Genomic DNA, 27107 nt, shown 5'->3' with positions numbered 1-27107 from the left:
TTGCACCATGAAGCTGAGGATGCTTGGCCCTTGTCGATATTCTTTACCGTACCCGTGATGGTGGTTGATGAACCTCGGCTTAGGTAAGACGAGCCGAGATGCCATCATAGCGACTTCATGCAGCTACCTTACTTTATAGCATCTTTGTCTCGACATGCTCATTCCGCTTGCTTGATACTCAGTTAATTCGAGCCACTGTGTAATTGAATCGCTTCAGCTCATCGATCATCTCCCCGCTAGTCATCATCTCACTGTCCATCATCCATCATTCCTACCTAGTACTCTACTATACCCGGGCAGTCAAACTGGTCCATCAGAAACAATGACGCTCCCCCAACCCCTCCCATCACCAGCCCAGCTCCAAGGAATCTGGAAGAGGCACGCCCACAACGCATCGACGACGCACCCTGTCTTTTTCACCGAGCGGCTGCGCAAGTCGAAGCCAACGTCTCTCGGGTCTGCGGCGGCGGCGGCGTCGGGGATGGAGTCGAGCAGTCCGGTGGCGCATGGGTATGTCTATCAGGAGGCGCGGAGTGGCGCGAATGCGCCGAAGCTGTAAATGGAAAGCATGCTTTTCGTGTCGATTTGTTTCAAGAGTAAGTTGCGGTGATGGTAATGGTGGGGATGTCAATGTTGAGAATAGGATTCTAATGGCAATTTTCCAGATGCTGTTATGAGCAGCGTTGTTCGTTCTAGTAGGTAGATATTCGTTTGGCTGGCGTGGCGGTAGTTGAGCTACGAGATTCCACGAGAGTTAATGGCAGGCTGCGCATTTCCGGCTCAGTGCAAAGAAAAAGGCTTTACTATTGATACCAACAAACAACCTGGTCGAAGAATGAGAAGAAGCGTCGCGCTGATTATACCTTAGCTCAAAGTCATGACAGTCCTGTGTCCCATTGACCGCGATTAAACCCCAACAATTAACCATCAGACCCGTTGACTCCCAATAAAACAACCAAACCCCAACTAGAAGTACAAGTTGCAGCATCAAGGCTTTGCCGCTTCAGTCGAATCTCAAGGCAAAACCCAAATAGAAAGGAAAAGAAACACGTTCCGCGACTGGGCGGTCTAGCCCTTGACCGAAATGACAATAATCATGATGATGAGAGCCACGACCAGCGTCAGCAGCGCCATGAGCTTGACATTCTTCCACCACATCTGCCTCTTGAGGCCCCTACTGCGCACCCGAAAGTCGCGCGCGCTGCTCCCCAGCCTGTCCGTCTTGTCGACGAGCAGGTCGATCCTCTCGCCGCGCTCGAGCAGGCTCTCAATATTCTTGGTCATGATGCCTCTAACATCGTCAATCTCGCGCTTCGCGTTGCCAATCGCGTCGTTCATGCCGCCGCTCGTCGTGCCGAATTCCACCATCAGGCTCTTCATCTCGGCGTTGAACGAGGCGGCGCCGTAATTGGGCAAGTCGGCGAAGTCGGTGTGCTCGGGGAACTTTTCAAAGAAGCGCTTGCGAATCTCGAGGAGGTAGCCAAACGGCACGCGGCGGCCCAGCGAGGCGTCGGCGATGACGAGAAACGTCAGGCCACCGGCGCCCGGATGGTCGGGGTGGTCGGAGGGCGCCTCAGCGACATAGTGGATTTGGTGCTGGCCGTGGGTGTAGGTCAACTTCTGAGGTGTCGCGTGCTCGATCTTGGGCAGGATGAGGGAGGCGAGCGAGGAGGTTTGTGACGAGGCGGAGGTGGTGCACTCGGAGAGAATTGTGGTGTTGTGAGCGATGCAGGAGCTGTGGTTCGTTAGCAACCATCAACAGACCCCTAAGGAACAGGATAGAACGGGAAAAGGAGTGGCTCACTAGAGCAGAGGAGTCGCGCTTGACGAGGACGCCATTGTGGCGGCAGGAGCTGAACTGGTCAGGACGAATGGACGATTCGTATCGCGGATATTTGTGTTTTAGCAAGGTGGAGGGCAACAGGAGGGCATGTCAGAGCAGCAGGCTGCAAGGTTGTGAGTTGGAAGAGTGTAAGAGTGTTGGAGCTTGGCGCAATCGAGGAACTGATTCGGTAGCACTCACAGCGCCGAAGCTAAGCTATGACGAAACGACACCCACTGTTTGCCGCCTTGGCTGCAGCGCCCGGCCAAACGCTAATCCGGGCTCCGGCCGGCTTTCGTGAATCGCCTCCAAAAAAGTTTTGTAAAATTCTGGGTATGGCTGGCCATCGTGTAAGATAGAGGGTACAGGGTGTGGCAATAGTCTTATCTATCTTTTCCTCATGCCTTTCTCATGCTTTTCATCTTTTCTCAATCATATTCCTGACGAATTCACTGGCGGCTGGTGTTGAGCCGGTCCGTTACTTTGTTCTTCTTCTTATCACGACCATATCATGATACTTGCCGCCTGTCTGCCGTCATGAGAGCCCTGGCCCAGACCGGCGCCTTCAGAGGCCAGCTCGGAGCGGCATGTCTGCGTCTGCGCCACCTCTCGACCTCGTCTCCCCTGTCACGACTCCCTCCAAAGGCCACTCAAAGCAAGCCAAAGCCCGTAAAACACAGGCCCACAACACACAAATCAGTCTCAAAGAAACTGGAAACAAAACTCGCGGAAACAAAGCTCGCGTCTCACTCTCGAGTGGATTCGGTAAGCTCATTCATCAAAAGCTATGAGGAGAATTCATCTCACAGATACACCCAGCTTAGCCAGGGCCATGATCCGAGTGCCAGGTTACGGTTCGACCATGGCCAGTACAGCGGACGGCATAAAATATTCCGCTCGACTGTTCTCGGTCGCTTTCAGGGCGTGCTCAGCCGCCTTGGGGCCGCACAGTTTGGCGTCACTCTGGGCGAGGATGAGCTGAGTCGGCATGCAGCTCTTTTCATGGACGCCATCGACCGTGCCTTTGCGTTGGCGGAGAAGGGCGTCACCCGTCGAGACAGGAATCCTCTGTTCTGGAACCTGCGGGACGCCTTCATCAACAAGGATGTCAAAGGCCTGAGCAAGGAGGTCCAGTATTCATTCCAGTCCTTCATCGTTGGCCAGCGGTTCTCCAAGAACATCAAAGAGAGCCACAAACGTCTCCTGGACTTTCGATTTCCGCACGAATGGTTTCCTGCTACTCGGATGATGCAGCGCACGATCCATGTGCACGTCGGGCCTACCAACTCTGGCAAGACCTACAACGCACTCAAGGCGCTCGAAAACTCCAAGTGTGGAATATACGCCGGCCCCCTTCGACTGCTCGCCACGGAGGTGTACCAGCGCTTCAAGGCAAAGAATATCCCGTGCGCGCTCATTACGGGCGAGGAAGTACGCATCCCCGAAGACGCCGACCAGTACTTTTCGAGCTGCACCGTGGAGATGATGCCCCTCAACAGCCGCTTCGACGTCGCCGTCATCGATGAGATTCAGATGATTGCCGATCACGATCGAGGAAACGCCTGGACGACCGCCGTGCTCGGAGTGCAGGCCAAGGAGGTCCACGTGTGTGGCGAGGAGCGGGCTGTCAATGTGATCAAGGCCATGTGCGCCAGCATTGGAGACAAGTGCGTCGTTCACCGATACGAGCGCCTGAGCCCTCTCAAGACGATGGACAAGGCGCTGAATGGGGACTACAGTAGTCTGCAGAAGGGAGATGCCATTGTGGCATTCAGCCGTCTTAATCTTCATTCGCTGAAGCAGAGGATTGAGGAAAAGACTGGCAGGCGCTGCGCCATCATCTACGGATCATTGCCACCAGAAGTCCGTGCCCAGCAGGCTGCCCTCTTCAACGACCCCAATAATGACTACGACTTTGTCGTCGCCAGTGATGCGATTGGCATGGGCTTGAACTTGGAGATCCGGCGCGTGGTGCTCGAATCGGTTACAAAGTTTGACGGCAGCCAGAATCGACTGCTGACGTTCCCCGAGATCAAGCAAATCGGAGGCCGAGCGGGACGATATAGATCAGCGCAGAACCCCGACGGTTCGACGGACGAGACAGAAAAGGTTGGGCTGGTCACCACTATGGACAAGGCCGATCTACGAAGTGTACAACGGGCCTTTCAGAGGACCGTCGACGACATCGAAGCAGCCTGTATTCAGCCTCCCGCTGGTATTGTCGAGCGATTTGCCTCCTACTTCCCGCCAGACACACCATTATCCTACATTCTCAAGAAGATCCAAGAGACGGCAACGGTCAGCTCTCTGTACCGGATCGGCTTGGGTAACGATATCCTGGAGATTGCCGACATTATCCAGGACATCCCTCTCACCATCCACGATAGAATGACCTTTTGTTACCTGCCCGTAGCGCTCCGTGCAGAGAGGGCCGTGGAAGTGCTCCGAGCCCTTGCACGAATCGTCGCCACCAACTCCAAGGGCGATCTCCTCGACATTGAGGAGATACCGCTAGAGTTCCTCGACATCAGCTTTGAAGAGTTTGCAGGCACCGGGCAGCAGTACCTGTCGAAGCTGGAGTCGCTGCACGTCGCCGTGAACCAGTACGTGTGGCTGTCGTACCGGTACGCGGGCGTCTTCCGCAGCCAGGCACTTGCCTTCCACGTGCGGACGCTGGTGGAGGAGAAGCTCATGGAGACGCTTGAGCGCCTGAATTACAGCGACGAGCAGCTGGAGCACAAGCGCAAGAGCAAGCGCTTGATGGCCAAGTCGTGGAATGCCAACAGGACGGCGCTGGGCGAGGACCGCGCGGAGGAGGCGGAGAGGCTTCCTGATGAGGACCTGGTCGTGGACGAGGTTGTTGAAGATGGGCAGCAAGAGCTCCGTGCTGCGTCGTGAAGGACGGGTATCCTCGTTTGGTGCATATGGGGGGAAGTGTCCGAGTATATCACACATGGGATCACGACGGATAAATTACAGACCACTTGGAAGGATACGGCATACGGCATACACTATTTCTATTTGGACAAAGATAAGCAGAGTCGGAGTTGGCTTGGATGCATTGTACGATTATGGGGTAAAAAAAGAGAAAAGCTGTATGACTAGATAAGACAGCGTGGGCACAGTTCACGAAGCAAATGGCGTTTTGGGGGGGTTGTGAGCAAACTATGATATATTCAGACTATATTAAGAATACATCAAGAAAGATGATTTGGGCTGACGGTTGTTTCCCAAGTTTGAAGTACCTTGGAGAATGAGCTGAAGAGACGATTGCAAGTGACTGATTGTGCCAAGGCTGAACTTAGCAAACACGCCTCATTATTTGACGCCACTCCCCCAACACTTGCGATTTGTCTGCCACTCAAGCCTTTCCTCAATAGAAAAGGTGAAATGATCAAAAGCGACATGTACTGTCTGGTGAGCTTGCGAGGTAGGTATTACCTTGATCAGCAGTCCGAATATCATCACTCAAACATGTCAGCGTTGAAAGCGAACCAAATCATGGCAATCTCAGACACAGCTACCCTAGACAAGCAAACTCATGTTACTTGATTGAATCCAACAACGTAGGCAAAGTGAAGAAAGACAAAGAGATAATACCATGGGTAGAAAGACCCCCTTCCCTGGGTTAAGATCCCAGCATCCCAGCATCTCTCCGCAGAGACAAACAGAAAAGGCCTCCACCAACCCGCATGGCCGCTCATTCAGCTGAGCGTCGTGTGTCCTTACAATCCCGGCACTCCTCACTTCTCACTTGCCATGTCCTCCCTAGTCGGCCGCGTCCGCCTGGACCCGATTGGCCGAGCCGAGCCGTGTCTCTTGTCTGCGTCTCTGCCCCCCCCCCCCCCCCTGGTCTCCTTGTCCGTTGTCTTACTTGTCCCAGCCTGGGCTGAAGCTGAGGCCATCTTGTCTGGATGCAGTGCTGCCCAGCTTCTCCTCGTCTGGCTTACTGTACCTGACTTGGAAACTACGAGTATCTACCTACGAGTATCAATATTCCTCAGATGTGGTATCCCGCTTATGGCTATCGACACTCGACTCCATCTTCACCTTCATCACCATCACTGGATTCACCAGGCACTCTGTACCGGTGACTTCACTTCTGCCCATCTGACACCTGTCTCGCCCTGCCACGGCGCCGCCCAGAAGCTACACATCAAGTACCGGTACCTGAGGCGGCCTGTAGTGTTTATCGCTCCACCGCCTTCCGTCTCTCATGATTGGCACTCTTGGCCTTAAGCCTCTTGCATCAATAGACTTCAGAAGCCATTCCTTCGCTCTCTCAACAATTTATTCCAACGTATTCTACTCTCTAGCCGTTGACTTTTCTTCTTGTTCTTCTCCCCTTTCTTCTTCTTCTTGTTCTTCTTCTTCTTGACGTGGTTTATGCCCTGATTATTGTCTAGTCCTCACTGACTGATCCATCTACTTTCTTCGTCTTCTTCTTCTTCTTCTAGCTCTACTTTCACCTCTTCTCTCCCAACTGCTTGCTCCCCTTCTCCTCCTCCTTCTTTTGAGACTACCTATCTTCTCCCAGTCACCCAAGCCACATCAGTCTTTGGCACGTCGATAGCAGGTTAGTCCACACACTCTCTCTCCCAATAGACTCTCCATAAACTGACGATCCCCTCAACAGCCACCATGGAGCACAGCTCCAAACGCAGCTTCGTCGTCCCCTCCTCGGCATACAGCTACCGTGCCCCCAGCCCGCCCGTCATCGGCGTGCCAGTCAAGAACCGCGACGACTCCCAGATTGTCCTCGAGCCCTTGCACGGCCGCGTCGACCCGCACCTCATCTCCAAGGAGACCCTCGCTATCATTACTGGCAACAGGAAGCAGGTCTCCGTCGACAACACTTGGCGGTGGAAGTACGAGCATCGCAGGGAGGCCCAGCGCATCCTCGACTACCTTTACCTCGGCCCTACCAGCGTCATCCGCGACCATGACTATCTGCGCCGCGAGGCCATCACCATGATTGTTGTCATTCGCGACGCTCGCGCCCCAATGGCGCTCGGCAGCTTGGCCAGGGCAGCAACAACACTTGGTATTTCTGCTTGCTACCTCGATGTCGACCCCGTCCATATACTGGCCTCCTTTTACAAAATCCTCTCTGTCATTAACGACCATCTGCTTTCCAATCACTATTCTAGTAGAATGAAGGTGGCAGACGGCCCTCGCGGACTGGGCAAGGTTCTGGTCGTCTGTGATTCAGGCACTGAGCGCGGCCCCCCTCTCGTGGTGGCATATATCATGGCCGTTTTCGGAGAGGACGTCATGACGGCGCTTCAGTTTGTCAACGTCCAGCGTTTCTGCTGCACTTTTTCCGAGGAGGCCAAGCGCGCATTGTTGACGTGGGATGGCTTGCTCAAGGCCGGCGCCTTCGTGGCCATGCACTCTGCCCACGACGACATGGCTGCTTTCCCTGATGAAGCTGCATGTTACAAGACCAGCATCAAGCGCTCCATCGACGACATGATGGAGGATGACGATGATGTGAACATGCAATGGAATGCCTCTACCGATGGCGAGCGCTTCGAAGGTCGCGAGACCTTTGTGCCGTTTCAGGAAGTCAATTATTGACGGGAATGGGGTTTACGCATTGTACAGGAGGGATAGTGGTGTAAATAAGGGGTAGTTGATGTCCAACACTCACTTGATGTTATTGGGATACAAATGTGGCGTTACGGTTATGATTCGAGATACCAATTTGCTGCACGTTTGGCTGTCCGAGCTTTTCGGAGAGCATTAATGTCCATAGCAGAAAAAGCACTGTTTTTGTACAAAGCTGCTTGTATACCACTGAGGGCGATATAGAATGATGAAGAAGGGGTATTGCATGTCAAGACTCGGGTACGACACAGACAAGGAAACGACGTCTGCAGACGCGGCACCGGAAAAGGGGATGGTTTTTTGGGTAGATGGCGTTTTGAATGCACTGTCTCTATGGAAATACGAATAATGAGTATACTCGTTCTTTGGTGTTTTCATCTCCGCTGTGCCTCGTCACAACTGTTAATTATTTCGTCTATATGTTACATCTGCCTGATCAACCGCTTGAAGAAGCGTAGAGATATGACAGAGAAGTGTGCTTTCTCTTAATTTATCTACTACGAAATCTGTTGTGTCTTGACTCTCATGAATAGGCTCTTGAAGTCTCGCCTTAATCCCATCTCATCCCATGATACCCTTCTATCCCGTCTTCCAACCCCCTATTCAACCTCAACGTCCATCACCACGTACACATCCACAACCGCATCACATTCTCCAATTCACAACTTCACGCACTCTCACCCAGCAGAGCTCTAACCATCAAAGTGAGAATAACACACGGGGAATAAAAAAGTAAAACGCGAAATGGTCGCCTGCCTGCCACTTGCCAGACTGCGAGTTCAGTCACCGCCAGTCCAGTCACCACCAGCCCTCCCCCCATCCGCCAGCTGGCTCACAGAAAAAAAAAAAAAAAAGCTCGACGCGTCTTCCACCAACATTTTCATCCGATCTCCGTTTGTTGTTGTTGTTGCTGTTCTTCTTCTTGCTTCCATGAGTTTACCTGGTTGCCCTGTTCCTCCCACCCACAAGTTTCCAACTTCCGAATTCACATCATCCACCACCACCGTCCCCCGTTCTACCTGATTCTCGTGGTTGACAACACTCTTCTGCCAACCGCAATCTCAAACCCCTTAGTCTCACCACACATATTTCTGTTACTCATTGTCTTCTGTCTGATCGTCATCGCCGTTTGTTTCACTCTCTCAGAGTATCCCCGTCGCCGTCTGTGCATCGTTGGGTGACCTCTCTCACCTCTTCTGTCTTCAGTGCTGCTCAGATCGCCAGCAGTCCTCCTGAGAGTGAGAGACTTTGCCCAAGAACCATTCACTTTGTGTTTACCGCGACGATACTCCAATATTCGGCTCATCAAGCCTCAATAGTATGTTCCTCGCGTCACCTCGTTCACCAGATGCTAACCAGCCAGCTCAACAGCTTGAATCGTTTCACTTGAGGCTCCAGCCCATCTGAACAAACCCATCAACCCATTTCGTGGCAGTCATCGTCCCTCGTCTGAGAGGAACAGTCACCATGTCGTACGACGATACCCCAGACGTCGTCTTCAACCCGCAGGATGAGCCTCTGCCCGCTCCATCCGACTTCTTCGCCCATCTCAGCCTGGTGCCGCGTTACTATGACTTGCCCCATGGCGATCCGCGTTTCGATCAAGAGCCCGGTCAGCAAGTCGATGATCCTATGCAAATCGACGGTAAGTCACCGATGGTGCCCTCCATCCCTCATCACAACAAGGCTTGACTAACAACTCTCCAGGCACTCCACCTCCTGATGCTGGATTCCTGGCACAAAGCCACCGGGCCCGCGTTGCTCATCTCCCCCAGCCTACCCAAGGCCAGCAGCCTGCTGCGCCTGAGGCAGAGGAAGCAGCAGGCGGTGAGGCCATGGATCTTGAAATTCCTCCCTTGTTCCCCAACTGGTCTGAGCGAGACATTGCCCAGGCGATCTTGACCCCAGAGGCCTTCTCTTGGTGGGCGGCTAAGGACGAGCTGGCTAAGAGAGGTCAGCTTCCTGATATTCCTCACGTCTACCCTGCTGGACACCCCAACAATCGTCCTGCTGAATCTCTTGCAACGGACGGAAGACTCATCGAGTGGGAGGACCTGCACCTCGGTGTCCGCTGGCTGCTTGTTCTCCGCCTCAGCGAGCAGCACACGTTCACCGTCGCTATTGTTTCTCAGCTCAAGCTCTCCCACCACCAGCTTCATGACTTTATCACCAGCTATGTCGACCATTGTGAGGCGTGGAATGAGTTTGAGTTGACCGTCTCTTCGAGAGCTAAGGGCCTTGAGCTTTGGGATGAGGAGGCAGAGAGAGCGCTCCTCAACTGGCTTCACGAGAAGCGTCCCCTTTTGCCCTACGACAGCCTCACCAGCGAGGATGTCCAGCTGGGCATTCGCTTCCTCTACGAGCGCTGCATTGTGGATGGCGGCGTCGACCTGGCGGCCTGGTTTGAGGAGAAGGACAAGAAAGATTTTGCCCGCATTCCGATTGGATCTCCCATCATGAGAGACTGCCTGGACCACAGAATTCTCCGTCGTGCTGCCGCCGCCAAGCTGCTCCCCATCAAGAAGATTGAGGAGGCCATCAAAGACCTCGGAAGACAGAAGCGTCTCAGAGCTCAGTCTGCCATGATGAACAACTCCATGAGGAGCGATGCCTTTCTTGGAACTCGTCAGGCCCGCGTGCCCTGGGAGGCCAATCCTGAGCCAGCCGACGTCGAAATGTCCGTTGAGGCACAGACTGTCATGGACACCATTTTGACTGGCGCGACCAGTGACGAGCCGATGCAGACGCCCATGTCATTTCACCAGAGACAGCAAATGTCGGAAGAGGCCCATCACACACTGAGGCGCATCGTCCCAGAGCTTCAGCCCATTATTGCTCCAGGCGGACTGGCCAAGACTCAGTGGGAGATTGACAACGGATATCCCCATGGTTTCGTGAGTTTTGACGTTGCTGTTCCGTGGTTGAGAACCTTGATTGACTAACGCCATATATCATCCGCAGGACTGGGAATATACTCCTCTTCATTGGGGCGATCATGCCGATGCGATGGAGACCGATCCTACCCCAGAGGAACTGGTGAACCCGCAGCCTTCTCGCGTGGCCGCTCTCCGAGAGACACTCACCCAGAGACAAGGAGCACGCGCTGCTGCTGCTTCGTCCTCTGCTCAGTCGTCTGCCGATGACTCCGCCGGCCAAGAGGCCGAAAGGTATGAACAAACTTCCTCCACACCATCTAGTGCTGCACTGCTTCACAATAGCGCGCCAAGGTCTCGGATCGGAACTGCTCGAGAGCGCTTTATGACAAGCAATGACAGAGGGCAACTGATGGTTGGCATCGTGTCGGACATGTCTTTGGCGGCTGGTCAAGACCCCCAGAACCCTGGTCTTGCCACACAGCTCGCCGAAGAAGGATTTCCTGGCCAGCCAGAGGTGCCGATAGGAGCAGTGGAAGGAGAACCCGTATCAAGTCTTCCAAATCTGGATCCCACAGAGATTCTTGAGCCTGGCGACAACGTCGTCGCGCCGAAGCAACGAAGCAGGCGAGCACGCCGGCCCAGCGCCCGCGCCCTGGAGTCGTTGCAACTCGCCTTGGAACTCGAACAGAATGCTGAAACAATCCCCGAAAAGCCCAAAGAAAGGAAAACAGGCCGCACGTCAAGGAAAGAACAGCAAGGAGCCCAAGACGAAGGCCCCCAAAGCGCCCAAGACGCCCAAAGTGCCCAAGACTCCCCAGAAGAAGACGGCATCGCAGAGGTTGCCCGAGACGCCCCCGTCGCCCACGGCGGGCCCGAGCCAGCCAAAGAAGTCGGCGCCCAGGAAGCAGCGGCAACAGCAGCAGCAGGAGCCGCAGCACCAACAGCGCCAATAGTCGTGCCTCGCATGCGAGGCAGCTTGGTTCGGCCGACAGCCACCGCTCGGGTAAGTACCCTATCGCCGGGACTGGGACCGTTTCTTGTTCAGCAGCATTAACCTTGCCATAGACTGTCGTGTCACTGCCGACCGTGGACGAAGTTCCAACGGAAACAGAGGACGGACAGCCTGAGCCGGCTGTGGGAGAACCGGGCGCATCCGGATCGGGGGTGACGGCGGCCCCTGATCCTCAACGGATATCAGCCGCGAAACGGCGGTCGGAGAAGATTTTTGGCATCTCCAGGACGCAGGAGCTCAACTCGTGTCCGTCCCCTGTTTCCGAAACCTGCTCTGCGTGGTCTGCAGAAGTGGCCCAATTTGCTGTCGAGGCTCTCCAGGCCTCATATGCTCTCACGGCGGACCGGATTGTCCCGGGCTTGAAGGTTGCGCCGCAGCACGAGATGGACGAGGGCACGATCAAGGCGACCATCACCTCGATGGAAGCCCAGTACACGTGCTTCGAGTCCATGAGCCAGTCGGAGAATGGGCCAGCTGCCCAGAAAGCTGAGTTTGCCGGCGTTGCTGACGTGGCAACTTTTGCAGTCCACGCTGCCGAGGCTGCTTTCGCCTTTGAGGAGGAGAAGGCCGTGGAGGGCTCTGAGGAAGCATCGGGGCCGGAAGAGCAGCATCCACGGCCTGAGGAATGAGGGTCGGCCTCCATGCTTGTTTTTTTCTTCTTCTTTTTTCTTCTTCTTTTTTCTTCTTCTTTTTTTTTCTCCTCCCGATTTGTTTCTCTTGTTCATGTAACCACTGTTAGAGTCGACTGTACGGATACCCCAAGAAAATTCATAAAACCCAACGCAACTTTTGCTGCTTTATAAAGTGAGTGACTTTCCAGTATTCCATCAGAATAGCATCGCTATTACTGCTGGTGCTGCTGCTACTAATTCTAGCTACCGGTAAGAGATTTGACTCTCTGCTACTATCGCTAGATTTCTCTAATCTCAGTATAACCATTCTTGGAGATGATATAGATAGAGTAGCTGAATCTCCCTTACCAGCGCCTAGGCTCTATAAGTATGAACTTGAGGTGCTGGATAGCCACTCTCTTGTGTAAAGGATCGTAGTCACTGTTCACCGCGTCACCTGGTGATTCTCGAGCTTGCTTCCCGGCCTCAATCGAAGTGACTCTTCTGCCGTGAGATAAAGGTGGCAATTGAGCAGACGTAAAGGTATCACAGAGTCATAGCACTCGTGCCAACCAAAATAGCATCGAATGTAGGTATGATGTGCTGTCAAGGAAAAGTGCAGATTGCCAGGCATTCGTCCGTCTCCCACATGAGCTGTAGCAAGCCGCACGTGCCTCGCCTTCCTTCCTTCCTCGCGAGCAAATCGGTAATCTTCAGCCTCGTCCACTGTGAAAGCATTCACCGCCCTCGCATCTTCTTTTTTATGCCTTCCTTCCCCAGTTCCCTCAGCCTTCCTCGCCCTCCTTCATCTTTGTTGCTTCTCCTTTGCCCTTCACTCCCCGTCCTGCTCTGTCTAATCCTCACGTCTGATCACAAAGAAAGCTTCGCATACTGGCACCAAGGAGAGCCGAGAGAGATCTGCAGCTACCCATTGCTTCTCACTTCAGGCTGTTCTGAGCCATCTGTCTCGCGGAAGTTGCTGAGGACGCCCAGATTTATCACCAACTGCAACAGAGCCTTCCAAGCAAACACTCACTCAGGTACCCCCTTTCAACCCAAGACTCTGGTTAATGAGGTCCTATTGCTGTAGTCGAGCTCGCTCACTTACTATACCGACACAGATGGATGAAGCTGTTTCTACTCCTTCTGCACGCGGGGAAGATGCTGCCGCGAAGCCCCCAGAAATAGTTCTAGCAGTACGATCGAAAGAGCCAAATGAAGAGACGTACGAGGATTCACAGATCACGATCAACACAGAAGACTCAGAGCATCTTGAGCTTGAAGCTGGCGCCGACGATGTCGACCAGTCAGACGAGACGTCGAGCGCACAAAAAGCACCGGTGGCGAAGAAGAGGAAACAAAACCTGGCATTTGAGGACTGGTTGCAAAAGAATCAGCGGGAAATCACCACGGTATCGCAGGAAGATCTCAACCGCCATATAGACAAGATATCCGTGGCAAGACTCGTCAAAGTCGGCATCGACCAGAAGATAATTGCGAGTCCACGCGAGTACCAAGTCGATTTGTACGAGCGGGCAAAACAGGAGAACACCATTGTAGTTCTGGACACAGGTATGAACTCTCATCCCTCGCAAGTCGATCTATGGCGGCTGACGTGATCGCCTCTACACAGGTTCGGGCAAGACATTGATCGCTGCTCTTCTCATGCGACATATTCTTCAGAGGGAACTGCAATATCGTGCTGACGGACACAAGCATCAGTATGCTTTTTTCCTGGTGGAAAAGGTCGCCTTGTGCTTCCAGCAGCACGCCGTTCTCACATGCAATCTTGAGTTCCCCATCGGCAAATTCTACGGCGAGATGACTGGCATCATCCGAACGCAAGAGTATTGGGATAAGCAGTTTGCCGAGCACATGGCCTTTGTGTGTACTGCGCAAATCTTGCTCGACCTGCTTGCTTGCGGGTTCATTTCCATGAGTCAGATCAACCTAATCGTCTTTGACGAGGCGCATCACGCAAAGAAGAGCCATCCTTATGCGCGCATCATCAAAGATCACTATCTCCGCGCCGGGAACGAACGTCCTCGTATACTGGGTATGACGGCATCGCCAGTTGATGCCTTGACGAGGGATGTTCGCTATGCTGCCGCCGAATTGGAGAGCATGCTGTGCAGCAAGATTGCCACCATCACAGACGACGCCATGATGGCAAGCCAGGCGCACCGGAACCAGGTCGAGGTCAAAGAGTTTTATGACAGGCTAGAAGACCCTGAAAACTCGAAAACGCGACTTTGGGGCATAATCTTCCAGCACGTCCGCGGCAATCCACAGTTCAAGGGTCATCTAGAGTTTGCAGCCAACGCATCCTCAACCCTGGGAACGTGGTGCGCCGACCGCTACTGGAAGCTTCTCACCACGGACGCTGAGATGATCAAGTTGGAGGCAAGGACTGGGCGTGATAGCTTCGATGTCGATGTTACCGCTAGCGATGAGGCGATGGCGGCTGTGCGTCGAGCGAGGGAGGAGATTCGGGACTACAACCTCGGACCCATCGTGAGCGGTTCCCCGGAACTGTCGTCCAAGGTCAAACTGCTGCACGAAGTTCTCGAGGATGCTTTTTGTAAGCGCCAAACAAAAAGATGTATTGTGTTTGTGCAAGCAAGGTCGACCGCTTTCATTCTAGCAGATCTATTTCAGCAGCCGGGGATGTTGATTCCGGGAATGACGGTTGGATACATGGTAAACCTCATCCAAGTACCCCTTTCCCTCAGGCCTATAACTAATCTTGCTGTTAGATTGGTTCTCAATCGACATCCTCCAGCGCTGCATACATGTCCTACAGGGAGCAGATCGTGTCTCTACAAAAGTTTCGATACGGTGAAACAAACTGTTTGTTTGCCACCTCCGTCGCGGAAGAGGGAATCGACGTGCCAGAGTGCGACGTCATTGTCAGGTTTGATCTCTACTCGTCTGCCATTCAATATATTCAGTCCAAAGGCCGAGCGCGTCAGAAATCGTCTCTTTACATCAGCATGATGGAAGAGGGCAATCTGGATCATATGCGCAAACTCAGGCGTGCAGTCAGGGATGCTCATGCGCTGCGGCAATTCTGCTCTGCTCTGCCCGAGGACCGAAAGGTACAAGACTTCGTCATTACTCCTGAGCTCCTCGTTTCTCATGAGCAAGCCACCCAGAAGACATTTGCCATTGCCGAGACGGGTGCTCAGCTCACGTTCATCACGAGCTTGGATGTGCTGGCCAAATTTGCATCGTCCTTTCCGAACGAGGCCGAAGACGGCATAATGCCGTTGGAGTACATTGTCAACACCGTTGGCAAAAAGTTCATTGCTCGAGTGGTCCTACCAGAAGGATCGCCAATCAAGACGATCACGGGAGAAGCCCAGCAAAGCAAGCAGTTAGCACGATGTTCGGCTGCATTCGAAGCCTGTGTGCGTCTGATTCAGAAGAAATACATTACCGGGAACTTGCAGCCCGCATTCGCCAAGAAGCTGCCCGAGATGCGCAATGCACGACTAGCCCTCTCATCAGACAAGAAGTCCGAATATGACATGCGAATCAAGCCGGATTTTTGGTCCTCTTGCCTCGGCCCAGAGCCTCCAACTAGCCTGTATCAGACCGTCATCACCCTCGACCAGCCGGATGCACTTGGGAGAGCATCTCGGCCCCTGATACTTCTGACTAGGAAACCATTGCCTGACATCCCAAGCGCCCCCCTGTACTTTGGTAGCGGCAGGACATCTAATGTGCGTCTCTCAAATTCACAGACATCATTCGAAGTCCTGCCTCATCAGATTGAGGCCCTTGCAAGTTTTACGCTGAGATTGTTTGCCGATGTGTTCAGCAAGGAGTATGAGGCCAAGACACATGAACTACCATATTTCGTTGCCCCTGGCTTGCCAAACGATGATGAGGTAGTCGAGATAGACTGGAAAGCCGTGCAATTCGTCCACGAAAACGAGAACCTTGAGTGGAAAGATGCTCCTGAGAAATTTTTCGAGGACAAATTGGCTATAGATCCGTGGGACGGGTCTCGGAAATACATCCTGCATGGTATCAATCCCGACATGAAGCCATCTGATCCAACACCAGAGGGCGTTCCACAGCCAAAGAGCCTGGCATACAAGCGGGTTGAGCACAATATCAAGGAATACAGCAACAGCCTCTCTTTCAACTCCAGAAAGAGAATAAACTGGACAGATGACCAGCCAGTCGTCAATGCGGAGCTTCTTCCCATACGCAGAAACTTCCTAGACGAATTCTTTGTAACTGACGATGGTGATGGTACTTGCTACATCATCCTCGAGCCGCTTCGTGTGTCGCCGGTAAGTAAAAGCAATTCCTGCTCGAGTTGCGATCCCGGACGAAGATTCTGACCTGGATCCAGATTTATATAGATGCCGTCGCCATGGCCCTGGTCCTGCCTGTAGTAATGTACCGCGTCGACTCGGTCCTGATCGCTCAAGAAGCATGTTCCCTCGTCGGCCTGACTATCAGGTCAGACCTTGCCCTTGAGGCGGTGACAAAGGACAGCTTCAACACGGAAGAACACGGCGAACACCAAGTCGATTTTCAGCCCGGAATGGGTAGAAACTATGAGCGCCTAGAGTTTCTCGGAGACACATTCCTCAAGATGGCCACAACTATTTCTGTCTTCACTCTCTTTCCCACCGCAGACGAGTTTGAGTATCACGTCACGCGTATGGTGATGCTGTGCAACCAGAACCTGTTTAAGCATGCCGTGGAGAAGGGAATGCCCGCGTACATCCGCACCAAGGCATTCGACCGCCGGACGTGGTATCCGAGCAACATGACGTTGAAGAGAGGCAAAGCGGCCAAGACGGAATCGAAACACTGTCTGTCGCACAAGTCGATTGCGGATGTCTGCGAGGCGCTCATAGGAGCGGCTTATATGTCAAGCTCGCCGGGGGACATGGACATGGCGGTGAAAGCAGTTGCGGCCATGGTCTGCTCGATCAACCACACGATGACCAGTTACAAGGACTACTTTGCAACATTTACAGCTCCGAAGTGGTACAGCCAGCAGGCAACCGCCGCACAGCGCCTCACCGTGGACAAAGTGGCCGAAATCACAGGCTACCGCTTCAAGGCAGCGCCGCTCGCCCGCAGCGCCTTTCGACACCCCTCATACGTGTTTGAGAACAACATCCGAGACTACCAGCGGCTCGAGTTCCTGGGCGACGGGCTTTTGGATATGGCCATTGTGGATTTCCTGTTCAAGAGGTTCCCTGAAGCAGACCCAAAGTGGCTCACGGAGCACAAGACAGCCATGGTGTCAAACCAGTTCCTCGGCTGTCTCTGCGTCAAACTTGGCCTTCACAAGCATATCCTGTTGGCCACATCTTCTCTTCTCGGTGATATTGGACGGTACGCAGCCCAGCTCGAGCAAGCTGAGGAAACGGCTCGACAGACGTTGCGGGGTGACAATGCAGAAATTGCTGCTCCCTCTGAAAATTCTGAAGCTGAAGCAGAGTCGATCCCCCAGAATTTCTGGGTCGATGTGCCACAGCCGCCCAAGGTTCTAGCCGACGTTGTTGAAGCTCTGGTGGGTGCCATGTTCGTCGACTCGGAATATTCCTTCTCTGTGGTACTGGACTTTTTCACCAAGTTTATTCAGCCATACTTTGAAGACATGGCACTCTATTCGTCGTTTGCCTCGAACCACCCGGTCACAACGCTGGCACACAAGCTGGAAGCCGACTTCTGCTGCAACCAGTGGAAGCTCCATGTGGCCAGTGTGCCGGCGCCCGTGGAGGCGGGCATCGCGGTGGTGTCGGCCAGCGAGATTCTCTGCGCGCTCATGATTCACGGCAGGGTGGTTGCCCATGCAACCTCATCAAAGAGCGGCACTGAAGCCAAAGTGGCGGCTGCAAAGCTAGCGCTGGAGAAGCTCGCACTTGTACGAGACGTGGACCAGTTTAGAAGGGAGATGGATTGCGATTGTGGCAGCTCAGCAACCGGCCCGAACTAGGACAGGGCCGTCAACTCTCTAGACTAGAGTGTCGGGCCATGTTTAGGAGGGAAGACGAAGCAGGACATTACGAGGGCCAGCTGAGCCGTCACCTAGCACAGGGCCATACGGACGGCTTTTTTCTTTTTCGAGCCTTTTGTCTTCTCTCAATGCAGCTAAGCCTCGGCTCGCTGCAGCAGTTGAACTGCAGCTTCTGCTGGAAATGGCGATTTGTGACACTATCTCCGTCAGGCCAAAGTCCACTCAGATCGTCGATGGACAGTGAATACTGTACATACAAGCAACCCTGACGGTGATTTGGTTTGGTGGATCTTCGTATCCTGGTGGATCTACGGGCCAGGAACAGAGCTGACGAGATCTATCGATGGGGTCGATCAATTAGCTCAGGTACTAGAGGAAAGGGGAGAGGGGGAAGAGGGGCGTGCGGGCAAGGATGGTTGTCTTTGGGGGTCTTGAGAGATTGAGAGACGAGACGTGAGGTGACGTGACCTCTTGTTATCTCTCGTGGCCGGAGGGTGCCGGATGAACCTGGTTCTTCTCCTCTATCTTTTTCTTCGACCCAGTGATTCGGGGCGATTCCACATATTGTCAGGGACGTCCCTTGTTCGCGATGAAGGCTCCGGGGCGGGTTCATCAAGCAGATAACGCAATTCTTTTTTTCTTTGCTCATGTATTCGAGTCAGCTACCAAGCTATCAATTTCTTTAGCACCTTTTCCTTTACCTCATTCTTCACTCTCTGTTTCTGGTCAATTTAAAACGTGGCACCACGTGGACGGGCGTGAAATACATGCGAGACAAGAGCTGAAGTGCTCACGACTCAGTTCCTTGTAGTTTACCAAAATATGTCATGAGGCCAGCTTGATAGCATCTCATTCCTCTCTTGTATTCTCTATTTCGCAAGATTACATACACATGTAGCAGAGTCGTGTGGAGATTCAGGTGAGTAGTAAAAGTAGTAGTTTGCAAGGAGATGAACATGCATAACAGCTGGCTCAGATCGCCACTATACTACCTATACCTAGTATGCTGTCATGTCAAACCGAGTAAAGAACAGATGCCGCCTATATGCTTTCCAATATCACCCCAAATGTCGCAGTTCGAACGCCTCAAACTTCCAGGAAATGCAAGGAAAATAACAAAAGAAATGGTTTCCCCTATAATGCCGCGTTGTCGGGGGCACGGATGGGGAGAAGGAGAGAGATGCTTGCATAAGCTGCCTTGTCCTTTTGAATCACCGGCTTTGAAACCCGTTATTCTACAACCGTGATTCCCAGCGCCGTGGCCTCTATCTCGCTATTCTCCTGACTGCTGTTCTCCTGGCTGGAGACTTTGCGCCCCTTTCGAGCATCGAGCATTCTTCTCCTTTTGATATCCTTGCGTAACTTGACAATCGTCTTTTCGTCAAGCTGCTGCCCAGTTTTGCCCTCCGCAGATGCAGTGCCCTTCATGAGGCTGGAGATGAGCTCGAGCGCCCGCTCCTCGGGGAGCTCGTCGGTACGTGCGGAAGCCTCGGTATCGGAGTCGGAATCGTAGTCGTAGCCCAGAGCTAGCAATCGTTCGCGTTGGGTAAGCGGCCTTGAGGGGCATGATCGCAATTTTTGGAGGGCCAAAGGCACTCCCACGACAGATGCTTCGTCATCGCCCATTTCGGACGCGTCTGTTGCAGTCATGGGCATGCCTGGCCATTCAGGGGTGGAAAGACGATCTGAATCGTTGAATAGCCCTGGCAAACTCTTGCCGTTGTCACCAAATCCCTCGTCTCTGAACAAAAGAGCCTCGCCGTCACGGCCAACGTGAGGATACTTGCCACGAAAGGAGTCGACGTCCGAGTCTGAGATGCTAGTGGCGTCATGGCTGCTTACGCTGAGGCCTCGGCGACTGGGGGAGAAGAGATTGCAGATGGGCTGTTCCTCCACCGGGGTTGCGGGAGAGATGAAGATGGATTCGCCGCAAGAATCATCTCCCTTGCCAGTGAAGTCGGGAGCGCAACAGCTGTCGGCACCCCTGGATCGAAGATTTCGAGAGGAACCACCACCGAACGACATCTTGTTGAACAGCGAGGTGGCGGGTATGTCAATGGATGTATCGGCGGTGCCAACACTGAGAGTGCCGGGAAAGTTAGGACTGGAGTAGTCGGAATGGGCAAACGAAGATACAGACCCACGCTTGCCAAAGGTCCGCACGGAGGGCTGTCTATCTGTGTTGTCCAGCTGAAGATTGCCCGTGCTGCCGAAAGTAAACGAAGGCGCGTGCTCCGAGGTTGACGACGCAGCGTCATCCCAGTGCGGCACAGTCGGTTGAAGATGCTCGCCCGCGTACCTGTTGAACCGACTCCAATCGGTTTCGGCCTTGTGACGAAAGCTGTGCAGCTGGTTCGGCGAAGTCGGCGTCTTGCAGCGCTGCTGATATAGCTGCTTAGATCGGTCGGAAAGAGGTGGCAAAGGCGACTTGCTCATGGTTTCTCTTGCTGAACGAACGGACCCCGACGCGGGCCCAGAAAGGAGCTTACTACTAGGCAAGCTGCATTGCCGAGCTTTGTAGCGAGGAATGCCGGGCGGCGAGGCCGAAAGCCCATGGGAGAAGGAATCGTCCTCATCTCGCATGTAGCGGCCGTCTGCCGTCCTTGGAGCCTGCTGTGGGGTGGATGCCCAGCTGCCAGTAATGGAGATCTGTCCGTAAGAGCTTTTTGACTGGAGACGAGGGCTATGGATCTCATGGCTGCCGAAGCCGCCTGCCCTGTCAAAACTCTCGACAGCAGGGCTAATCCTTCCCCTTGACCTCGGCCGACAGCTCAGTGAGGCTTGTCGGGACGTGGGGCGGTCAGTAGGCTCGAGTTTGGGAGAGAATCTGTCCCTGTGGCGATCAAGTATCGCAGGTATAGCGTAGACGTGCCTGGAGTAGCTGCCCGAAGAAGCACTGCCCCGTGAGCCATGTAGAAGCGTCGCCCCGGCCACGGCAGGCTGAATGTTCCTGTCGGCGACGTCTTCGCCATAGTCACGAGAGCCGGATGCTTGGACTCTTGACCTAAAATCATATGGCTTGAGCTCTCCCTGAGCGTCGAGGATGTCGATAAAAGCCGAAGAGCGTCGGCGTGGGAGAGAGAAGTTTGGCGTCAGAGGGGTGAGCCGGTCGACCGCACCACGACTGTGCGGCCGTTCACAGTCGCCATATTTGGGAATGTTGTTCAGGGAAAGGCCGGCTTTAGAGCCGTTGCTACTGTGTCCAATGGCCTTGAGTGATGCTGGTGATCTAGCGTTCTCGGACGCTTTCAATGTCGTACCAGGTGATCCTTCGCTTATACCTATGAGGCGAGGCTTGAGCAACCTCTGCGATGGGTCTGGTGTTCTCGTTCCGTTTTCACGACTGGCCAAGACGCCTATGAGTAGTGTGAGAAACCTGAGAAAGAAGCCCTTATACCGAAGCAGTTGTTGGCGAAGACAAACCTCGAGCATTTGAGGAGATGGCCTGGCTCCTCTGTGAAGACGTTGTCTCAACAGAAGGTCGTTTACTCAAGAAATCGAGAAAACCCATGATGGCGACAGGCCTAGCATGGGGCTAGGCCCTACGACAAGGGGAGGATGGATATCGTCTTGGGATTCTCGTCACAAGCGATTATGTGCTGTTGCCACTCCCTCTGAGCCAGGTAGTCCGTCTGTTGAAGTGTAGGATTCGGTCCAGGGATGTCGTGTGCCAAATAAGCGTTGGCAACGATGGAGTGTTATAGATAGATTCAGGGTCTCATGATGTAGAAAGAAAGGAGGAGAACAAGGCAACATGGGGGGTCAAAGATGATATAAAAGAAGAGAGAGGGGTGACAAGGCAAGAGGAGAGAAGGGAGCCAAGGCCGTCTAAAGATATCTGGGGGAGACTAGCAGGTCAGCACTGGACCCCAAGTACTTGTACAGACAGGCACAGATTGGGGTCTGCACCCCCGAGGGCGTGTGCGGTAGGGGTGTGTGTTGGAAGCTGTCTGTGTCCTCCGGACTCCGTACTGCAACAGGCACACTGAGTTGCACAGAGCCGCTATTCCAGCAGCCGCAGCCAGGGAAGAGGCCACACAGCTTCTCTGGCTTGTGTGGATGGCTGCCTTGATCCCCTCGGCCATCCTACGGGCATCTGATCTCGCTGACGATGCCATAAAGAGGACTGGAAAGCTGGCCTTTCAGAGGCTGAGATGTTTGTCCGCCGCATACAACCGAATCCATCCGCAGGTATGGGGGTCCTTGCTCGGGGAGACGACGGCGAGAAAGAAAGCTGAACAACCTGCCATGTCCAGCTATTAGCAAACCTTTGCACCGCTGCGTCATGGCCGGAGGTGGTGGAACATGGAGAAGCGGGATACGGCTCTGGGTGCACGGACGAGGACGAGTCAAGACCACACGGGAGTGCAGCAGCACTGGTGCACGCATGTACAAGGCACACACCCGCTGCAGAGCCCAATCTTGGTCACCCATGGGTGTTACCCCTGGCAAGTCGGACAGAGCCAGCGGATCAGGACGCCGTCGACGCCACGTCGTCGGTCATTGAGCGCCAGCAGCCCGCACTACCAACTAGCAATGTGCGACTCCAGAGCCCATCCCGAAGGAAGGGATAAGAGCCCTGGATTGCGTGCCAGATTCACTCGAGTTTATACGCAGTAAACTGGCTCCATCTGTGATGCTTCGACAGCACTGAGAGCAGAGGTAGTATGGGCCCAAGAGAGATTTGCTGCTAGCCGAGATCAACAATGATGGGACACGCAAGGCTGGGCAAAGAAGAGACCCGAGACGGCAGAAGCGAAAAGGAAGCCCATGAAGAAAGAAGAAAAGAAGCAGACAGGGGTCTTCTGATATAGCTCAGGGCGCTTGGCGAGATGGTGCCGAGGCGAGAAACAATGGACAGGGGCTGGCCTGTGCTGATGAGGAGGAGGGGAACATGAATCTTCATGATGGCACGATCAAATGGTTGGATGGCCAGGACAACAGGGGTTTGGGCGAGATGAGCGCAGTACATGTAGCGTGCGTCTGGCAGTGGGGTACATGCAGGTACAGGCAGGCACAGGCGCTGAAGGCAGATGGAACAGCAGTAGTAGAAAATGAAGGTAGGTTGGCACGGTGCCAGCACGGTGCCAAGGGTGCCGGCACAGTACCATAGGTGCTAGCATAGTGCCAGCATAGTGCTAAATAATTACTTAGGTGCTAAAGGTGCTAAGCAGTGCCAGCTAGGTGCTAAATAGTGCTAATAAGGTGCTATTAAAGTGCTAAAATTCTGCTAAGGTGCTAATAAGGTGCTAAAGGTGCTAAAAGGTGCTATTAAGGTTTTATTACATGCTATAATTTAATTATATTAAGGCTAAGACTTAATACTTTATATAGGCATTAATAACCTAACTAGAATTAATTATTTAAAATAGAAAATAATACTATAAATAACTACTAATTACTATATTAATAAATATAAAGATAATATATAAATAATATTTAAAAAGATATAAAAATATTATATAAATAACTATATAAATAATATATAAATAACTGCATAGTTAATAAATAAGTATATAAATAAAGAAGAAATTAAGTGCTTTTAATTAAAGTATATAAACTAAATAAAACTATACTTTTTATAATATAGTAAGATATATTATAAGTATATATTTAGGCTATAGTTAAAAGATATAAGTTTACTTACTTATAATAGTATTTATTTATTTAACTAACCTCTTTTTAACTTTAAAAATGCAGACTAGCAGACTAGGGTATTTACTTTAATAAGCCTTAATATAAAGTAATAAAGGAAATCAAATTAAAAACTAAAAAACTAAAACTAAAACTAAAACTAAAAGTAAAAAATAAATTTAATAAATTAAGAATAAAGAAAATAAAAAGTAAATATTTACTTATTAAGATTAAGAGGATAGTATTATAGCACTACAGCCTAAATTATTTATATTATTAGCTATCTTAAATTCCTAGTTATTAATAAATAAATTAATAAGATTAAAGAGTTTTATATCTAGTTAAGGCTAAAAGTAGTTATATAGCTAGTAAATAGTAAAAGATATAGCATTATTATTAAATATACTATTACTATTAAAGGGGTTAGAGTTTAATAAGCTAGGCTTAAAGCCTAAGGGTAGTAGCAGTAGGCTAGGCTATATATAGTAAAAGATAAATATTAGTATTAATATATTAATAAAAAGAAATAAGACTAAGATAAGACTTACTAGTATTAGCTCTTATTATATAGTTAAAATATTAACTTATAAGGCTAATAGTATTATATAAAACTCTTATATAAGCTTTATAAATATATTTTCATTAATATAATACAGCTCCTTAAGCAGACCTTATATAATTAACCTAGACTTAATGCAGTTTTATAAACTAGTGTTTTTATTTTAATTATAAGAGTTAAAAATAGTATAATACTATTACTATTTATTCTTATCTAGGTTAAGTAAAAGATTAAGCTGTTTTTTAAACGCCTAGATATATAAAAGGCTAGTAATAAGGTTAAGCTAGATAGTAGTAATAAAGTATATGCTATGCCCTTTATACTTTTTTATATAGCAGTAGTTAATAATATTCTATATATAGTAAAAGACAGTCTTAAAGGACTTAGGAGTTAATAGGCTAAGGACTAAATACTAAAGTTCTACTATATAATTATTATTATTTAATATATTAATAAGCTTTAGGTGCTTTTTTATAACCTTTTATATATAACCTTAAAGGTATATTAGTTATTATATATTTAAAAATAGATAAATATAATAGTATATATATAAGCCTAATACTAAATAAAGTAAGACTTTTTAATCTTAAACTTCTCTTTTATTATATTAATAATCTAGATAAATTACTCTTAATTAATAGGTAAGGAAAGGTTAATAAGCTAGGTATAGTAGCTTATAAAGTAAGGACTATACTATAAAAAAAGCATAATAGTAATATAAAACTTAATTAGTTATATCTCCTTTTATAAAGCGTTTATTAAGAGATTAACCTTTAAGGGGTCTTATAAGTTAATTTTAACTATTATATTATACTACTTATTAATAATAAGATAGTGCTAATTTACTATATCCTATTTAAATAATAAAAGTAAATAATCTTAAAGGTAGATTAAATTATTATAAATAGGCTTTTAAAAGGCCTCTAGTACTAGTTCTTATATTCTTATAAAAGGGCTTCCTAGGCTTAGCTAACTAGGACTTCCTTACTAGCTGCTAGCTTTTATAAAAGCTTAGTAATACAGGTTTTAACTAGAGTTAAATAGTATAATACTACTTTATAATAACTTAATATTAGCTTTAGTATTAGAAATAATAAGAGGGATAGCAGTTAATTACTTATAAAGTAGGCTAAGTGTTTGCAGGTATATAACCTATATCTCTTATACTAATACTAAATAAATTAAGAGGTAATAGGTAATTAGATATTTTATATTTAAAGGATTTTTTAGCTTATTCTTATAGTATAGCTAAAGCTATTAATAATAAGTAAGCTTATATAGTTAGGCAGCTAGCTAATAGCACTAGAATACTTATAAAGCTAGAGGCCTTAAGTAAATTAAAATATAAGCTTAAATAGAATAGCAGCTTAAATGCTTTTATAATAGCTAGAATAGACTAACTAATATTTTTAAAGGTATATCTTAATATAGGCTGCAGGCATAATAAAGTTAAGCTAAATAGCCTAGGAGGCTAGGGGTAAGGATTATAAGTCTTTATAAGCAACTTAATGCTATTACCTTAATTATACTTTAAATAAGCGCTGCAGCTACTCTCCTTTAGCAGTATTTTAATAAATATAATAATAAAAAGCAGTAAGGGATAGGGGGTAAGGGAAAGGCAGAAGTAGGTATATATATAAATAAATTAAAGGAAAGAAGGATAGTAATAAAAGGCTTAATAATATAGTAACTAATAGTAAAGCTTAAATATAATATACTAAGGTTTAAGTTTAAAAATAAATATATATACTAGTTAGGATTTCTTATAAGCTATAGGCTATAAGAAAGTAAATATATAGCCCTAGCCTTAATAAATTATAATTAGTAAATTAACTTAAGGCATAATTTAATATAGAATTATATAAATAGTTTACTTTATATTAAGTTTTTTATTATTTACTAGTCTAGCAGTTTATAAATAATTACTTATTTAAGATAAGTCTGCTAGCTTTAAGTAAGTCTACTAGGTTTATATACCTAGCCTAGCTTAGTGGCAGTTAAGTTAGCAGGTATATACTTAATTTACCTACCCTTAAGCCTATATTTATAAACTTTAAGAAAATTTTTTAGCTTTATCTTTTAACTTTTAACTTTTATTATTATTATTATTATTATTATTATTATTATTACTATTATTATTATTATTACTATTACTATTACTATTATTATTCTGCCTAATTTAACTTACTTATTATTTTTATATAAACTATTAGCTTAACTAACTGCCTTAATTTACCCTATATATTAATAGCCTCTACTTAATCTCTTTTTACCTTAATAAGTTATATTATATTTTAGGCGCTTATACTATACTAGTAGTAAGGTAATAATTTAATATTATAGCCTTATAGTATTAATATTAAATATCTAATATTTAATAAAGTAATCTATCCTATTTATTTATGAGTATTGCTATTCGGGCGGTACAATTTTGCTATTCGGGCGGTATACCCACCACCACTAGCCTAATGCGACAGTAGTTCATGCGGCCCAGCGGGCCACACCAAAATACAGTGTAGAATCCTGGCACGCAGAACAGTGTACATGGGTCTCAAGTACTCACACAGTAGAATTGCTATAGAAGATCTGTAGGAAAATGAAGCTATTACGACTTCCTACTGCTCGGCCTCTGGCTGCGTGGCTGGAATGACTTCCTCGACCTCAGGCGCGCTGCTTTCCACAACTGTAGCTAGGCTGCTGCTGCTATGACTGCCGCCGCGGCCGCGGCCGCGGCCGCGGCCTCGTTGCTGTCGCCCTTGAGTTCCCCTTGCCCTGCTATTTCCTGCCGTTCGCGATCTCTTTGCAGACGACTGTGACGACTGCGATGCCTCCTGGCTGGCTATCTTGAGCTCGGCCGCGGTCCGGGTTCGACGAATGCTGGAGGCGAGGCGTCGGCCGCCCTGGGTTGACGTCGGCAGCGATCTCTGTGATGAGGGCAGCGACTGCGATGAGGGCATCGCCAAGGGCGTTGGAGGCACTGAGCCTGCTGGA

The 27107-nt window shown here is 49.8% G+C and overlaps 6 protein-coding genes across 6 annotated transcripts; 4 read left to right on the top strand and 2 right to left on the bottom strand.

Moving 5' to 3' along the window:
- Window positions 1-1068: 1068 nt before the first annotated feature.
- On the bottom strand, window positions 1069-1839 carry TRIREDRAFT_111788 (v-SNARE protein; the record flags this gene model as incomplete). The annotated part of the gene is made up of 2 exons (XM_006969143.1): window positions 1069-1735; window positions 1805-1839. The coding sequence occupies 2 exons, from the start codon at window positions 1837-1839 to the stop codon at window positions 1069-1071; spliced, it is 702 nt and encodes a 233-aa protein (XP_006969205.1).
- Window positions 1840-2359: 520 nt separating this feature from the next.
- Window positions 2360-4720, top strand: TRIREDRAFT_111787 (uncharacterized protein; the record flags this gene model as incomplete). Its single annotated transcript, XM_006969194.1, has 1 exon — window positions 2360-4720. The coding sequence occupies one exon, from the start codon at window positions 2360-2362 to the stop codon at window positions 4718-4720; it is 2361 nt and encodes a 786-aa protein (XP_006969256.1).
- A 1743-nt stretch (window positions 4721-6463) lies between these two features.
- TRIREDRAFT_5771 (uncharacterized protein) lies at window positions 6464-7402 on the top strand (the record flags this gene model as incomplete). The annotated part of the gene is made up of 2 exons (XM_006969108.1): window positions 6464-7204; window positions 7280-7402. 2 exons carry the CDS (start codon window positions 6464-6466, stop codon window positions 7400-7402), a joined length of 864 nt encoding a protein of 287 aa, XP_006969170.1.
- Window positions 7403-8899: 1497 nt separating this feature from the next.
- TRIREDRAFT_111785 (uncharacterized protein) lies at window positions 8900-11949 on the top strand (the record flags this gene model as incomplete). Its single annotated transcript, XM_006969193.1, has 5 exons — window positions 8900-9077; window positions 9140-10326; window positions 10394-10599; window positions 10651-11311; window positions 11374-11949. 5 exons carry the CDS (start codon window positions 8900-8902, stop codon window positions 11947-11949), a joined length of 2808 nt encoding a protein of 935 aa, XP_006969255.1.
- Window positions 11950-13430: 1481 nt separating this feature from the next.
- TRIREDRAFT_69494 (uncharacterized protein) lies at window positions 13431-17902 on the top strand (the record flags this gene model as incomplete). The annotated part of the gene is made up of 5 exons (XM_006969192.1): window positions 13431-13503; window positions 13565-14631; window positions 14688-16235; window positions 16298-17351; window positions 17394-17902. Coding segments are annotated over 5 exons (4251 nt in total), but the record flags the coding sequence as incomplete, so codon positions are not given.
- Window positions 17903-19153: 1251 nt separating this feature from the next.
- TRIREDRAFT_111783 (uncharacterized protein) lies at window positions 19154-21434 on the bottom strand (the record flags this gene model as incomplete). Its single annotated transcript, XM_006969142.1, has 2 exons — window positions 19154-21279; window positions 21347-21434. 2 exons carry the CDS (start codon window positions 21432-21434, stop codon window positions 19154-19156), a joined length of 2214 nt encoding a protein of 737 aa, XP_006969204.1.
- Window positions 21435-27107: the final 5673 nt, after the last annotated feature.

This window comes from Trichoderma reesei (genome assembly GCF_000167675.1).
Source record: "Trichoderma reesei QM6a unplaced genomic scaffold TRIREscaffold_29, whole genome shotgun sequence".
Lineage (NCBI taxonomy): Eukaryota > Fungi > Ascomycota > Sordariomycetes > Hypocreales > Hypocreaceae > Trichoderma > Trichoderma reesei.
The sequence above is the reverse complement of the archived record's forward strand: the minus strand, read 5'-3'. Positions and strand labels throughout refer to the sequence as shown.